Source organism: Ciconia boyciana, chromosome 28 (genome assembly GCF_034638445.1).
Source record: "Ciconia boyciana chromosome 28, ASM3463844v1, whole genome shotgun sequence".
NCBI lineage: Eukaryota > Metazoa > Chordata > Aves > Ciconiiformes > Ciconiidae > Ciconia > Ciconia boyciana.
The window spans coordinates 546,557-562,241 of NC_132961.1; the positions used below are offsets into that span (position 1 = coordinate 546,557).

At 55.0% G+C, this 15,685-nt stretch overlaps 1 protein-coding gene across 1 annotated transcript; it reads right to left on the reverse strand.

The window, feature by feature from the left end:
• Window positions 1–8,854: 8,854 nt before the first annotated feature.
• Window positions 8,855–10,785, reverse strand: LOC140644625 (uncharacterized serine/threonine-protein kinase SBK3-like). The gene is made up of 3 exons (XM_072847644.1): window positions 10,614–10,785; window positions 10,171–10,373; window positions 8,855–9,541 (listed from the first exon to the last, which is right to left on the reverse strand). Exons 1-3 carry the CDS (start codon window positions 10,783–10,785, stop codon window positions 8,855–8,857), a joined length of 1,062 nt encoding a protein of 353 aa, XP_072703745.1.
• Window positions 10,786–15,685: the final 4,900 nt, after the last annotated feature.

Genomic DNA, 15,685 nt, shown 5'->3' on the forward strand with positions numbered 1-15,685 from the left:
AGCAAAACACCGCTGACAGAAACCCTTCAGGCAAGGGGAAGACAAGAGGGAAACTGTTTAAACTAGAAAGGGATGCAGGTAACAGGGCAGGTAACTGTTGCATTTCTGTGCAGGAACTGTGCTGCAGATGTTTGCAGCAGGACAAAAGAAATGACCAGCCATCCTTGGCTGAAGAGGAAGTCACCGCTGCCTACAAAGAGCAGGGCAGGTGGCTATTGTTTTCATAAGAAAGCATAACTTTGCAAATCTAATTTTCAATTGAATTATGTGGACTTAGTGTCCTGGGCATGGCAGTGCAATCACTAGATGGCTTCCAGCTGGCTCAGGGCTATTCCTGCTGCTCACCCCATGAGCCAATAGGCATTATATATATTTCCCTTGCATAGCAGGTTGAAACCTTTGGTAAACAATCTAAATCAACAAAAAAGAGCTTGCTTTTAATATGGAGACTTCTGAGATGAAAAGAAGGACTACTGAAGAGAGCAGAGACCACTTGGTAGGACTGTGTTGGCTAATCCCCAGTACTGGGCTGTCTGTTGTTGGGGAAGCAGCAAGCACTGATGCTCAGGACAAAACCTGAACTCAGAAGGGGATCATGTATTTGGGAACAAGCTCCATATGCCTTTGAGAAGGGTCTCTCTTTCCTTGCAGAAATCCTACATTGCTGAGAACAAGATGCCCAGTTGGGGTTGTTCAGCCTGGAGAAGAGAAGGCTGCATGGAGACCTTCTTGCAGCCTTTCAATATATAAAGGGGGCTTATAAGAACAGTGCAGAGAGACTTTTTACCAGGGTCTGTAGGGACAAGACAAGGGGCAAGGGTTTTAAACTGAAAGAGGCTATGTCTAGATTGGACATAAGGAAGAAATGTTTTATGATGAGGGTGGTGAGACACAGGAACAGGTTGCCCAGAAAAGTTGTGGATGCCCCATCATTGGAAGTGTTCAAGGTCAGGTTTGGTGGGGCATTGAGCAACCTGATCTAGTGGAAGATGTCCCTGCCCATGGCTGAAGGATTGGACTAGATGATCTTCAAAGGTCCCTTCCAAACCATTCCATGATTCTTGAATTCAGTGATGGAAAATGGGGAGCAGAGTCAAAGGCAGACTGAGAACAGCGATTCTCCTACTTAGCTGTCTCTGGCCCTTCCCTCGTGCATTGACCTCATCTTTCAGCTACCAAGAGGATCTGGACCCTGGAAACAGCCAGGAGAGAAATGAGGACGAATTAGGAGATTCACAAGGCCCTGTGGCACATTTCCCACAAGGACCTGTGGAACAGAACATCAGACTAGTACAGAATCATGGCGTTGCACTAATATTGCCCTCCAGAAGTCAGGGAACTCTTTTCCCTTGGCCTTCTGCACTGTTTCTTTGTTCATCTGGCCAACCGTTGATCCCCTGGGAGAAATCTTCTGTCACAGGAGAAGGCAGGTGGTGGGAGGAGACCATGCAAGCATGGAAGAGGAAAACCCTTCATGTCACTGTCTATGGCAGCTCCAAAAGGAGTGGTGGGCAGGTCTGCTCCCTAATGGTGTAAGGTGTCCAAGCCTTCACTGTGATTGCCTTGGAGACATGTTTTTTTGGAGATCTGATATCACCATATCTCACCAGTCCTTAGCTTATGAATAGCCACCTTCTGGGGAACAGATTCCTGGATCTCTATGCCAGCTTTGCATACCCAATTTTGTGACCGTGGTGCATTCAACTTGAACACATTATAACCGTGGTGCTCATGAGGAATTGAGAAAGAGGACTCAGACTTCCCAGCTGTAAAAGAGGAATGAGGCTTCAGCACAGCTTGGCAACCTTTGTACAGTTGTCCTCTACAGGACTTTTCTCAACGAATTACGACACAGTCCAAGAGATATGCCAACGCCCAGTCTCCCACAACCCAAGGCAGAGTTTGTTATTCACAGTGCCCCCAAATTTTTACTCCCTTCTGCTACAACCAAGCTCATAAAATAGAAGAGTTATACTCTAGGGAACAGAGTAGTGGAGCAATATGCACCTCAGCACCATCTACTGCAGTGGGTGGTGCTGAGAGCTCCTGGGATCCTGTACAAAAATGAGTCCCTTGAGATTTGCACAGAAGGTGCAGCCTGCTATCCCAGGAACCTCATTGCAATCTGGGCTCCAAGCACCCACCGGCAAGGAAAAAAAATTGAAAGGTACAGAAATCAGCAGTTTCATGACCTTTCTGGTTACTTCAGTCCATACTTGTGGCTTCTTCTCTTCTTTGGGGGAAGAAGATGCCCCAGTTTTCGGAGGAAAGTCGTCAGCTGTTTTTTCATTGCTCTCAGAGCCCAGAGCCTGAAAAAAAAGGAAGAGAGTAGTTTGAAGAAAGGGTAGAATATCCCCTTTGTGGTTTACATTAATACTGGGGTCATTAAAATTCATTGTGAAAGCCCACAGCTTCCAAAAAGAGACACCACTACCGAATTGGAGCTGAGCAGATCCTGGCTTGATCTGGAGGGCTGCAGAAACAAATGCAGTCACTGTGGGAAGAGGTGGACACAGCAAGAGCAGAATCAGAAGAAGAGCTCCTTTACTGGGCATGATAAATCCTTCATCTGTGGACACTGCAACCAGGCACACCTGATGTGACTCCGAGGAAATGGTCTTGACACTCACAAATGACCTTTCTATAGCTCCAAGGATGGGCTGCTTTTCGGCAAACCTCCCACCGAGTGCTCTCACCTCAGCTCAAATGAATCTGCCAGGGCTGGGAACATTTTCAGCCTTTTTGCAAGGGCAAGAGCCAACAGCCTAGTCAGGAGATGGCTTCTTTTGGAAGAAAAAGTCAAAGGAGGCAAGCATGATGGAAGTCACATCATGAGCCTGGGTTTCTGGTGTCTGGCAGCAAAAGGGGGTCTGGCCTCAGCAAGGACTCAGTCTCTCTAAGTAGCCCTGGGAAAATGATAAACTTACAGTAATAAGAGCATCTGCCAGCTTTCCAGACTCATCCAGAGGTTCAAGAATGTTTTTTGTAAAATTTGGTGGTCACTTCTTTCCCCCACACATCATCAATGCCAATGCACTTGAACATAAAGTTGGCGTCATGTCTGCTCTCTGTGGCATTAGAGAAAAAACAGCAGGGACACCTTCATGCAACTCTGCACTAGCTTCTGCAGAGCAGAATATTTGAGCAAGAAATAGACCAATTTGTGCAACACCTAGAAAATAACAAAATTATCACACAACAGCTGTAACTTGCGGAATGGTTGAGCAGACTCAAACGTGATCTGTTGCTGAAGAGTTTTCTTGTCTAACCAGCCAGTACAGCTCCTGCAAGGATCAACCTCAAATCACTCTGCTAAGGTGTGTGCCAAGTGCACAGCCCTGGTTCCTTCAGCACAGAGATGGGAAGGGAGGATCTCAGCCATGCGGGGTGAGTGCAGTGGCTGTTTTCTTAAACCGAGGTTGTTCTCTTGCATCTGCATGCAAGGGGATACAAGGATTTTAATTACTTTTCTTACCAGGAGCTTTCACTGCTGCATGTTTGAGCCTGTGAACCTGTGCAACATTCCTGGACAGGCTAAAATCAGTCCTGTAAGCAATCAGAAACTAATTTTTTCCAGTCTATGATTTTCCTTTGAAGGACAGAAACCCCTCAGTCCACTTATTCTGACAGAGGGTGAGAGAACGGGCATTCATGAGCATTTTTTTTCCAATGGAAAACCTGAATGAGGGTTTCTCAGAGCATGGACATGGTCCTTTAATCCCGGCTGCTCCTGCTGTGCAGTGGGGTACAACAGAGCACTTCACCATGCTCAAAGAGCCATGTCGTTTGGACATTTTTCTCTCCCTTTGCTCTCTAAGAAAACACATGTTAAAGCAAAAGAGAGGGTGGGTCAGTCCCATCCCTCATCTAGAAATCATCGAATGAGTATGCAATAATTGGGGTAAACCCCTGGAAGTGTCCCTGGCTCTTTGCCTTCTCCACGCTGGGGGTGAGGACCCCAGAAACTGCAGCAAGTGGTGAACACCTTTGCTGACTAGAGCTGGACTATTTCTCTAAATTTATGGAGAAACCGGTCCCTTGCACATCTGTATATTGCTATGGAATGCGAAGATGTTTTTTATGGTTTAAAAATAAAAGTAAAAATAAAAGGATAACTACACTCGAATTGTTGCGGAGGGGTCCCAGCAACATTTGGCCCCGCGTTGGGCATGGAGCTCCAATGGGAGATTTAAGGGGCTGCCCTCACCCTCCTCCCACACCCCAGGGAGATTTCTTCTTGCCCCCAAGAACCTGTACCTGCTTTATATCATGGAGAGCAGAGCCAAGCAGAGCACATGCACCGGATGACATTGTCGCGAGGAGGGATGGAGGTCTGAGCTGTGCACCTACAAAAGATCCTGGAGGGTGTACAGTCCTTCCCAAGGAAAGACAGCCAGGAGAAGCAGGAATCAGCCTGGTCTGAACCAGAAGAAAGCTCGTCAAGTGCCGGTTATGGGTTGAAGTCTTGCATAGAGGTGGAAGGAAGATGACTGTACATGGTGGAGAGTGCAGCTGTAAGGGGAACGTGCTGGCCTTTGCAATTTGCAACTTTACTAAACAAAATTACTGCAAAGGACAGGGATGCTTAGCAGCGAAGCAGGTCCTTTTCTGAGCACTCCTTGGGACATCATTTCTTGGAGGGAAAGAGTGAAAGGACACTGCCTTCATCCAATTCCCCCTTGAGTGAATAAAAAATAATATTAAAATAAATATTGTGATGAATATTTTAATAAATATTTAACTTTTAAAAAATCCGTTCCTGATGGTCATTGAGGATATGCAGGTGCTTCACTTTAAATTCAGGGTGGGCTCACAGCTGAGTTGAAAGGAGTTTTTCAGAATCCAAAAACCACTAGCACGACTGTCAAAGCAGGGTCGGTTTCAGTGCAACAAGCAGTCATTTCCCATAAAGCGAACCTGAAGTGCTGAACTGCCAGATCCTTAACATAATTTTAGGATTTTGCATTAACCTGCTACGATTCTAAAGAAAAATCTCCAGCTTATAGGAAGCATTAGGCTATTTTTTCTCCGCCACTTACATCATCATTTGAGGAGGGAGGCAGCTGGGGAGAAATACCAATTAATCAAAAATAATCAAGAGAAATTAGATTAAATCACTGGCCCTGACAGTAACCTATGTTTTATCTCACTGAATAAATTCTGGGGGTTAAAAAACCAGCTCTGCAACCCTGGATCTGCCTATAGTGGAAAACCTTGCAAGTAATTTCCATTTCTCAGAAAAGCAGAGTTTAAAAAAAACAAACAAACAACAACAACAAAAAACCCACAAAAAACCCCAAAAGAAGCCAGAAATCAGCTGTGACTGTTTCTCGCTGGGTTTTGAGCAGTTCCCGGGAAGGGTCCCTGGTGGTGATGCCAACAGATCTGGACCATCAATTGGGCATTTGAGGAACTGGGATTTCTGCAACCTCTTCTGAGTGCAAACCCCTCATTTTCAGTAGGTTTTAAGGAATGCAAACAGAGATGAGGGGTTTTTAATCTCCCAAAACCTGGAAACCGGCGGTCTGTCCTAAGCATTTCCCCCTGCATCTGGTCTTCCATCTGTGAAGTGCCACACAAGCTTCAGACTGAGGCAGGTGATGCAAAGTTGACCTACACAAGACTTGCAGGTCAATGTAAGCCATGGATGGGCCCCTGAGACCCTCCAAGAGCCCTCTGGGAGCTCTGTTGACTACAGCAGCAGTTGAGATGCTTTTTTCTCATGTTGCTCCATGCCTGCTCTGGCAATGCCAAGAGCCTGAGAGCTGCAGCTCTCCACCAGTGCCACTGTCTCCCAGTGTGGCCTTCCTGTCTTTCCCATTAAAGTCCATCCTGAAAGAGGAATTAGGAGCAATCCTGTTCTTCAGCAGAGCCCATGAGGTAAGCCTCCAATGTGCTTTAATGTCTTGTATCCAAATTAGCTCCTGCCTCAGAAGGAGGAAGATAGAGGTGATGTGATGATGCTTCAGCTTGGTTTGGGGGCCACCCCTCAACAGTGCTCTTGAGGTTTGCTTTTGGTGCATCTCCTGGATACACCCAGTTGCAATACATTTTATTGGGTACGTGCCCATTGTCCTGGTTTCGGCTGGGATAGAGTTAATTTTCTTCCTAGTAGCTGGTATAGTGCTGTGTTTTGGATTTTAGTATGAGAATAATAGTGATAACACGCTGATGTTTTGGTTGTTGCTAAGTGGTGTTTACACTGGTCAAGGGCTTTTCAGCTTCCCATGCTCTGCCAGGTGCACAAGAAGCTGGGAGGGGGCACAGCCAGGACAGTTGATCCAAACTGACCAAAGGGCTATTCCATACCATATGACGTCATGCTCAGTACATAAACTGGGGGGAGTTGGCCGGGGGGCAGCGATCGCTGCTCGGGGACTGGCTGGGTGTCGGTCGGCAGGTGGTGAGCGGTTATATCACTGTTTGGTTTTTTTTTCCCCCCCTGGGTTTTTGTTCCTCTCTCGTTCCCTTGTTGTTTTCCTTCTCATTACAATTTATTATTATTATTATTATTGTTCTAATTATTACACTGTTCTTATCTCAACCCACAAGTTTTCTTACTTTTGCTCTTCCAATTCTCTCCCCCATCCCACCGTGGGGGAGGGTGAGTGAGCAGCTGTGTTGTACTTAATTGCCGAATGGGGCTGAACCACAACACCCGTACACATTATTTCTGGATATCTCAGTAAAGAGTTCTGCCAGTCACTGGCCCAGGGTTTTTGCAGCGTGCCCCCCCGCAGCCCCTCTCACCGTGATGCTGGGGGCTGGAGATGGGAGGGTTTGCCTGTTAAGGAGTAGCCAAATCCTGCAGATCTTGAGACCCCAAGGGATTTCTCCTTCCCAGTACCCTAGAGATGAGATGGGTGGACTCAGACCAGGAGGTTTCTCCCATCCTGGCTCCATAGATGCAGCCGATGTTTTTTCCATTGCAGGTCTAGCTGCACTGCTTCATAGCTCATAACAGGGGGCTGTTGCAAGGTTGCACTCCCTCATAAGGTCCCCAAGACCCTCCTTTAAATCATCCAGGGAGCTTGGCTGTCCCTCTTATGATGGGACAGCCCCCCTTTGCCATTCAGCCAGCAGCATCTCTGGACCGCCCTGTCCAGCTTTACTGGCCCAGCTGTCCCCAGCCACTGGGAAGCTTGAGTGAGGGCTACAGCCATATATTTGTGTGGATGGCAGATCAACCCATGCTGCAAATGTGTTCATGAGCTGCTAGTTGTGAGCGTTACCCAATGCATTTTCCATGGAACATTATTTCCTTTGGAGGAAGCTCCACGACATGCACCCCAGCGCTGTGCTGGGAAGGTTTTTCTCGCCTGAAAAACCGTGTAGCTCAGGAGAAATTCAGCAACAGGCTGCAGGACCCTACCCTACTCCCCAGAGACTTACCACCACCATGGAGGGGTGGGGGGGGCCGGACCCCCTTTGCTCAGAGCCTGCCTGCCCCAAGGAGGAGAAAAAGCAGGATTTAGGGCTCAAGCAGTGGGTTCATGGGAAAACACAGTTAAAAAAGAAGGCAAAACAACAGAGAATTTTATTAAGCTTCAGCATCTCAGCTAATTTTCCCCCTCCCCTTCCACTTTGAACCAGGGTGGTGGTGCAGGAGACGGATCCTCTGCCAACAGCAGAGCACAGTGTTCCCCAGCCTGTTGGGTGTCCCCGGGGAGGGGTGGGCATGGGCTCCCCAGGCAGAGCATGGAGGGGACCCAGAAGCCCTGTGTCCCAAAACAGAGGTGCAGACTGCTCAAAGGGGTGCAGGAGAGCCCCAGGATGGTGCTCCCCAGCAGGCAGGCAGAGCCCTGCCCGCGTGCAGTGTAGCACCAAGGTTAGATGCCAAAGGTTGTGGGACCCCGCTGCTCTCCTCCCGGCTGCCAGCAGTCCCGGTGGGAAAGCCAGCAGGGACCAGATGGCTGGTTGAGCCTGGGCAGGTGTTTGTCCAGCCTCCAAACCGCGAGTTCACCCCACAAACTTCCCTCTGGAGTCTGTCCAGTCCCTCCTGTGCTGGAGATGGAGGATATTTGCAGTCGTTGAAGCTGATTTTCATGTGTGTCCCCTCCTGCACATGTAGAGCCATCCCAATTTGTTCTCTTACTCTGTCTCTTTGTCCTTTTGCACTATCAGACAACCGACATCCAGCCCTTAACAGTGCAAATCACCCTGCCCATTGCATTGCTCAGACACAGCCAGATCCCAGGTTTGTCCAATTTTAACTTAAGTCCTAGAGATCCACCTGGCAGCTCCTCCCAGCCCCATCACACCCCAGTTCAGCTGCATGCCTTGAGAGCTTACACTTGTTTCCCCAGCTCCTTAACGCCCCAGGAGGCTGTTTAGCATCTCTCCCTAGTTACAGCAGTTACAGAACCCCCGGGGAGGCTCTTTAGCATCTTTCCTAACTAACAGCAGCCCTGACAACCTCCTCATCCCTAAGGTGCAGGAAGGAGGTCAAGGTCATACCCGTTTCTGGGTTCCTCTGCTGAGCAGTTTCACCACCCACCTCTGCCAAGGTCTTGCATCGGCCTTAACAGGTTTAATTTCTAATTAATTGCTCTCCTCCTGTTTCTGTCTGTCATCCCGTGGGCTGCTTCTGCCCTGAGTTTCCCTTGTGCATCTCAGAGCTGTGCAACGGTTGCTCAGGTAGACTGTTGTCACCACTGCTGAGTGACATCGATTTGCAAGGTGCTGGGCATCCAGTTGCAGGGCTGGGGTCTCCAAGTGCTGCCTGAGGTATCGCTTCTCCTTCCCACACTTGCAACCCATTTCTAGCCCCACAGGCCTTGGCATCGGACAGGGAGCCCAGACCCCCAGGGTGCGCCCACCGCGATACAAGCCCCGGGATGGAGGGAGGTGCTGGCTACCAGCATGGGGCCAGGGCGTTAGCGGGGGGCATGGGAACCCCATCTCCCCCACCAGCAGTATCCCATCCCCCGGTGCCCCCCGGGTTCTCCCCTGAGCCATTGGTAAGGGGGGACTGGGAGCTGCTTGGTGCTGGCTCCCCGGTGCTGGGGGCCATTACCCAGGGCAGGGACAGGTATTTCTGCACCTCGATGGCTGGGCTTCGGCGGTCGGGGTCCAGTGTCAGCAAGCGCCGGAGCATCTCCAGTGCCGCAGAGCCGAAGCCTTGCCAGGACGCAGGCACCTCCCCCCCCGCCCCACCGCCCTGCCAGGCACTGAAGTCCTCAAACTGGGGGTCAGAGCTGGCAGCCACAGCCCATGGGAAGCAGCCAGTGCAGAGGCAGAAAAGCAGGACAGCAAAGGCCCAGACGTCCAGGCTGGAGTCCAGCTCCAGCGTGTCAGAGCCCTGGAGCAGGCAGAGCTCCGGCGGGGCATAGGGCAAGGTGCCTGACATGGCACCCACTGCTGAGCCCTGCACGCGGGTGAGCCCGAAGTCTCCTAGCTTCACCCGCCGGCACTCGCGGTCAAAGAGCAGCACGTTGTCCAGCTTGACGTCCCGGTGCACCAGGGCCCGGCTGTGCATGAAGTCCAGTGCCTCAGCCAGCTGGGACGCACAGCGCTTCACCAGCTCCTCCGCCAGGCCCTCCTGCAGGCAGGGTGGCACCATCACCCACTGCACGGCCCCCTCCCCGAAGGGGTTGCTGCAGCACCCAGACCCTTGTCCAGCACCGCTGAGCTGTGCCTTGCCCCACAGCAGCCTGTAGCCACATGCCTGCACTGCAAAGAGTCTCCCCACGTGTAGCATGAGCATGCGCCCCACTGCAAAGTGTCTCCTCCCATGCATGATGTCACTGCACCCACTGCTAAAGGTCTGTCCCCATGCACAGTGTGGGCATGCATCCCACTGGAAAGGGTCTGCCTGCATGGTGTGAGTGGGTGCTCCCTGGAAGGGATCTCCTCACGCACAGAGTGTCACTGCACCCCACTGCAAAGGGTCTCCTCCCATGCAGTGTCACTGCACTTGATGCAAAGGGGCTCTCCACAGAAAGCATGACTATGCATCCCACTGCAAAGGATCTCCCCACATACAGCATCACTGCACCCACTGCAAAGGGTGTCCCCGCAAAAAGCATGACCATGCACCCCACTGCAAAGGGTGTCCCCACACACAGCATCACTGCACCCACTGCAAAGCTGTTCTGGCATGTTCTCCTCCATCCTCCCACCCCTCCTGACCCCTGCCCCTCTGCCACAGAGCCCCGAGGCAGCACGCACCCCCGGGTTGAGGAGGGCACACAGGTCCCCGGCGGGAGCAAGCTCCTGCCCGAAGGCGAAGTGTGTGGAGCTCTCGAAGGCAATGGGCAGGGCACGCAGGCAGGCAGCATGGCTGGAGAGGCACAGGGCGATGCAATACTCCCGCAGGAATGCCCGCCGCTCTGTCTGCTCCTTCAGCATCAGTTTGAGGACCACCGGTGAGCCTGGGAAACACGGGAGGAGCTGAAGGGGGGTCAGCACCAGCTGGGACACCAAGGCAGGGAAGAGACAGGGGCTGGCATGGGGTGGTCTGGGCAGAGCTGGGGTTGGGCTCAGGTGGGTCAGGCGAGCAGTGGGGCTGTGCACATCTGTGCACAACTGGGGAGCAGATTCCCCCAGCCAGCAGTAGGGTTGCTCTCCCCAGGGTCGTCCTCCCCATCTCCCATCCCCCCAGCACCCCTCACCACCATCCCGGGGCTCTGTCAGCACCACACGGCCGTAGGTCCCGCTGCCCAGCTCCTCCAGCACGGCGTAATGCTCCTCCAGCTCCCTCTGTGGCACCTCCTGGCCCGTCTGTGCCATCAGCCGCTCCAGGAACTCTTCATTGTCTTCCCCGTCCTCGTCTGACTCCTCCATGGGCCCTGGGGAGAGTCAAGCCCCCCGTGCTGCTGCAAAGCCCCACTGTTCCCAGGCCCTTGTATGGGGAGATGGTGACAGCACCAGCCTCACCGCCCAAGGGCACCCGGCCAGGACAGCCCAGTGCAGCCCAGTCTAGCTCAGTCCAGTCCAGTTTAGCCCAGCTCAGCCTAGTGGAGCCCAGACCAACCTGCTCTGAAGCATCCCAGTCTAGCCCAGTTCAGTCCAGTCCAACCCAGCCAAGCCCAGTCCAGTCCTTCCCAGCCACGCCTAGTGGAGCCCAGACCAACCAGTCTAGTCCAGTTCAATTCAGTCCAGTCTAATGCACGCAAGCCCAATCCAGTCCATCCCTGCCCAGTCTAGTGAAGCCCAGACAAGCCTGGTCCAATCTTCTCCAGCCCAGTCCCGTCCAATGCAGCCCAGTCCCGTCCAACCCATTCTAGCCCAGTCCAGTCCAGCCCAACCCAGCACAGTCAAGCCCAGTACATCCCAGCTCAGCCCAGTCCCACCCCAGGGGCTCTCCCCACAGTGTCCTTGGCCAGGATCAAGCCCTGCCCCTCTCCCCCAGGCACTGCATAGACATAGGGGTCCCAGCTGGTGGGAAGGTGCAGCCCCATGCCAAGAGGTGATGGGGACCCCAAAACGCTCCTGTCCAGTGGGGTCAAGCACCCCCGAAGGGAGCTGGGGGGGGCCAGAACACTCACTCCATTGACCGCCCACATCCCCATGTAGGAGGGAGTGTCAGCCCCACATCACACCCCAGAGGAGAGGCAGTGAGCCCTATAACCTCCCAGACAAGGGACAGGAAGCTCCACATCACACCCCACATCACCCCACAGCAGCAGTCAGGGCTCCCTCTCTCCACTCCACATCCTCCCCACTGCAAGGGCTCAGGGCTGCCTCCGTCCCTCCCCACATCCCCCCATTGCAGGGAGTCAGGGATGACTCTTTGCTCCTCCATCCCCAGCTCTGAAGCAGAACCTTGGACCCTTCTCCCATCCCACCGCCTGCAGCCACCTGTGCCAGCACAGCCGCAGTGAGGTCACCACCACCACCGGCACCTCCAGGTGTGCAGGGCTGGGACAACCAGCCTGTGCCCCACACACACACCCCCACTGCCATGGGGCTGAGCCAAGAGGGCCATGCAAGCAAGCCAGAAGCAGAAGGCAGGGTTGAGTGTCACTCGGGGTTGCACGGGGACAGCCGAGCAAGTGCATGCCTCACCTGTGTCCCTCGCTGTGTGTCCCAGCAGGGTCGGGTGCTCCTGGGGCACTGCTGGGTGCCCCCGGCCCCACGGCTGCCCCCGGCACCAGGAGCTGTGACTCAGACTTTCCTGCCCGCTCCCATGCCGCCGGCCCGTGCTAATCTCTGCCGCTCGCGCGCAGGGAACATGTGTCAGCCCCAACGCGTGCCGAGGGCCAAAGATAGGCAGGAGGCAGGACAGGCAGGGCATTGCATTGGGGGACAGACGGACAGGATGGAGCTGGGGACGGGAGTACAGACAGGACATTGCATGGGGGGGACAGATGGACAGGATGGAGCTGGGGATGGGGGGACAGACAGGATGGAGCTGGGGGTGGGAGTACAGACAGGTCATTGCATGGGGGGACAGACAGGGTGGAGCTCAGTATGGGGGGACAGACAGACAGAGTAGCACTGGGCATGGGGGTAGAGATGAGGCATTGCATGGAGGGACAGACAGACAGGATGAAGCTGGGCAGGCAGGGACAGACAGGACATTTCATAGGAGGACAGACAGACAGGATGGAGCTGGGGATGGGGTCTGAGCCGAGCTGAGGCCAGAGGGCTTGGTGCACCCAACGCAGGGTCGGGAAGCAGGGTGCAGGCCTCTTGGCTGTCCCTCAGTGTGCTGCTCTGCACTGTCTGTCTGTCTGTCCCTGTGCGGCTTGTCTACCCAGAGAGGGGGTCTGTCCTCAGCACCACGCTCTGTCCATCCACCCCTGCAAGCTGTCCTCCACACTGTCTGTCCATCCGTCTGTCCATCCATCCATCCATCCCACACAGCGCTTGGTCCATCTGTCCCCACATGCCTTGCTTCTTATCTTCACTGTCCCTGCCTGTGCTGTCTGTCCATCCACACATGCACCCTGTTCTGTTCATCCCCCCATGCCATGCATCATTCTGTCTGTCTGCCCATGTCCATAGTCCTCTGTGGCAGCTGCCCCATGCCACCTTTGTTTGTCCCCCCATGCAATGCTCCATCCTGTCCATCTGTCCTTCCTCACAGTGCTGCCTCTCCACCAGACCAATCTGCTCTGCTTCACCAAGCCATGCTCCTTGATGTCTGTCTGTCCCCATGTGCAATGCCCTGTCTGTCCCCCCATGCCCAACCCATCCTGTCTGTCTGTCCCCCATGCAATGCCATCACAATGTCATCTCACAACACAACCCTAACCATGTCATGACACAGCCTAGCAATGTCATGACACAGCTCAGTCACGCCACGACACAGCCTGACCATGCCACAACAGAGCCCAGCCATGCCACAACACAACACAGCCATGCCATGACAGAGCCTGGTCATGCCACGACACAGCCTGACCATGCCACGACAGAGTCCAGCCATGCCACAACACAGCCCAGCAGTGCCACAACATAGCCCAGCAATGCCATGACACAGCTCTGGCCATGCCACGACACAGCCTGGTCATGTCACGACACAGCCCAGCCATGCTACGACACAGCCCAGCAATGCCATGACACAGCCTAGCAATACCAGGACACAGCCCTGGCCGTACCACAACCACACACCACCTTCCCCCACCATAGTCACAGCCCCACCACTACCACCACATCCCATTGCAGTCCCAGCCCCAGCCTGGCCATGACCCCTCATCCCACTGTGGTGGCATCCTGGGAGCATGCAGCAAGTCACGAGCATCCCTCCACCTGCCTCAGTTTCCCCTCTCTGGTGCCACCTCCGTGAGAGGATGGGGGAGGGATCTGTTTTGTTGTGTGTCCCCCAGACATGCAGCACCTCACAGCTCTAGCTCCACCCACCTACGAGCCAGACAGCTCCACAGGGGTACGGGGCAGGGACTGGGAGCAAGCAGTGGGTGCCAGACCCCCAGATGTGGGGCAGAATGGTTTGGGGACAGGGGGGACACATCAGCCCCGGTTGCTGGCCTGCAGCCATCCCCAGGACTGAGACATCGTCCCATGGGGCTGGCACCAACCCCACGAGATGCCGTCCCCACACCAAGCCCCCTCCACCACTGTCCCCAGCGTCCCCAGCCCCAGCCACACCACCCCCGCCCCATGTCCTCGCCGTCCCCCCCCAGCTCTGACTCACATCTGGCCCCCTCTCAGCGGGGTGCGTTCCTGGGGGGTCTATTTTGGGATGGGGCTGGCAGAGCCCAGCTGGCGGCACACACACCTGGTGCCCTGCCAAGGAAGTACCAGCCACACCAAAATGCGGCGGTCGGCCATGTGGGTGCAGCCTGGGGGGAGGTGTGCACGGAGCAGGGGGTGCTGGGGGGTCTCCCCAGGTTGGAGTGAGGGGAGGACAGCACGTGAGGGTTGGGGCACCCTGCTCATCCTTCTGCCTGCACCCCAGGGCTGTGCCTGCCCCAGCATCCTCCCAGTTCCAGTTCCTAAGCTGTATCCCTCCCTCTCTCCGAGTTTTCAGGGCCATACGCTTCCCTCTCCCCACTTTCCACAATCATCTCCCTCCCTCTCCCCTGTTCCCGTGACCATAACCCCTCCATCTCCCCAGCTCCTACAACCATACACCTCCCTCTCCCCATTTCCCATAACCATCTCCCTCTCCCCATTTCCCATAATAATACTCGACCCTCTCCCTATTTCCCATGGCCACCTCCCTCCCTCTCCCCTGTTCCCATGACCATCTCCCTCCCTCCCCCCATTTCCCACAGCCACCTCCCTCTCCCCAGTTCCCAGGGCCGTATCCCTCCCTCTCCCTCCCCACCTGCTCTTTCCCCCCATCCCATCTGCTCGCCAGGCCCTGACCCCGGCCCCGCTGGAAGGTAATTAATACTTGACAGCACATTAGCGGGACCCGCTTGGCGGATGGCCGAGGTGGGGAAGGTCATGCCCCCCATTACCCCCCTGGGGAGCGGGGGCTGTTCCCAGGGGTTGTCCCCCCAGCCCCCACCATGGGACAGGAATCAGGGGGCTGTGACCCCCCTGCCCCACTGAGGACCATCCCCAGGGTCTGGCTGTCCAGCCCCACCGGCACGTCTCTGGCCTCAGTGGCATGCGGAGGATGCGGACGCCTGTCCCTGTCCCTGTCCATCCCCCCCCCCGGGGGGGGCCCTTTGCTGGCTGGCATCCCAGGAGCATGAGAGGGAGCGTGGTGGCAGGGCTGCGGGGGCGGAGGGACGGACAGCTGCGGGGGCACCGAAATAGCCAGCGGGCAGCCAGGCCAGGTGGCACCAGCTTGTCCCCGTCCTCGTCCCCAGGGCTGGGAGGGACACAGCCTAGTGCTGAGCCCCACAAGCCACTGGCCCACTGCCCCCATCCTTGCTGCCCCTGACTGCATCCCCCTGTCCCCCTTCTGTCATTGTGGGGGTTGGATGTGCCCCCTTGGTGTCCCACTGCCCCACACCCTGCCCCTCTGCAGCCCATAGCCCCGCTGCACCCACACCCTCTGCACTCATAGCTCCCCATTGCCCCACACCCTGCCCCTCTGCAGCCCATGGACCCCAGTGCCCCACACCCTGCCCCTCTGGCCCCTATTTCCCCACACCCTGCCCCTCTGCAAGCCCTGGCCCCTATTGCCCCACTCCCTGCCCCTCTGCACCCATAGGTTCCATTGCTACACACCCTCCCCCTCTGCAGCCCATGGCCCCACTGCTCTCATACCCTCTGCACCCGTAGGTCCCATTGCCCCAGTCCCTGCCCCTCTGCTCCCCTGACC

Bases quoted from the DNA above. Each gene is read 5' to 3' on its own strand.
- LOC140644625 (XM_072847644.1), bottom strand. From the start codon at position 10,785: ATGGAGGAGTCAGACGAGGACGGGGAAGACAATGAAGAGTTCCTGGAG. The intron at 10,374-10,613 runs GTGAGGGGTGCT...CGTGTTTCCCAG, and splicing joins GACAGAGCCCCGGGATGGTG to GCTCACCGGTGGTCCTCAAA. The intron at 9,542-10,170 runs GTGCGTGCTGCC...CCCTGCCTGCAG, and splicing joins GTGCCCTCCTCAACCCGGGG to GAGGGCCTGGCGGAGGAGCT.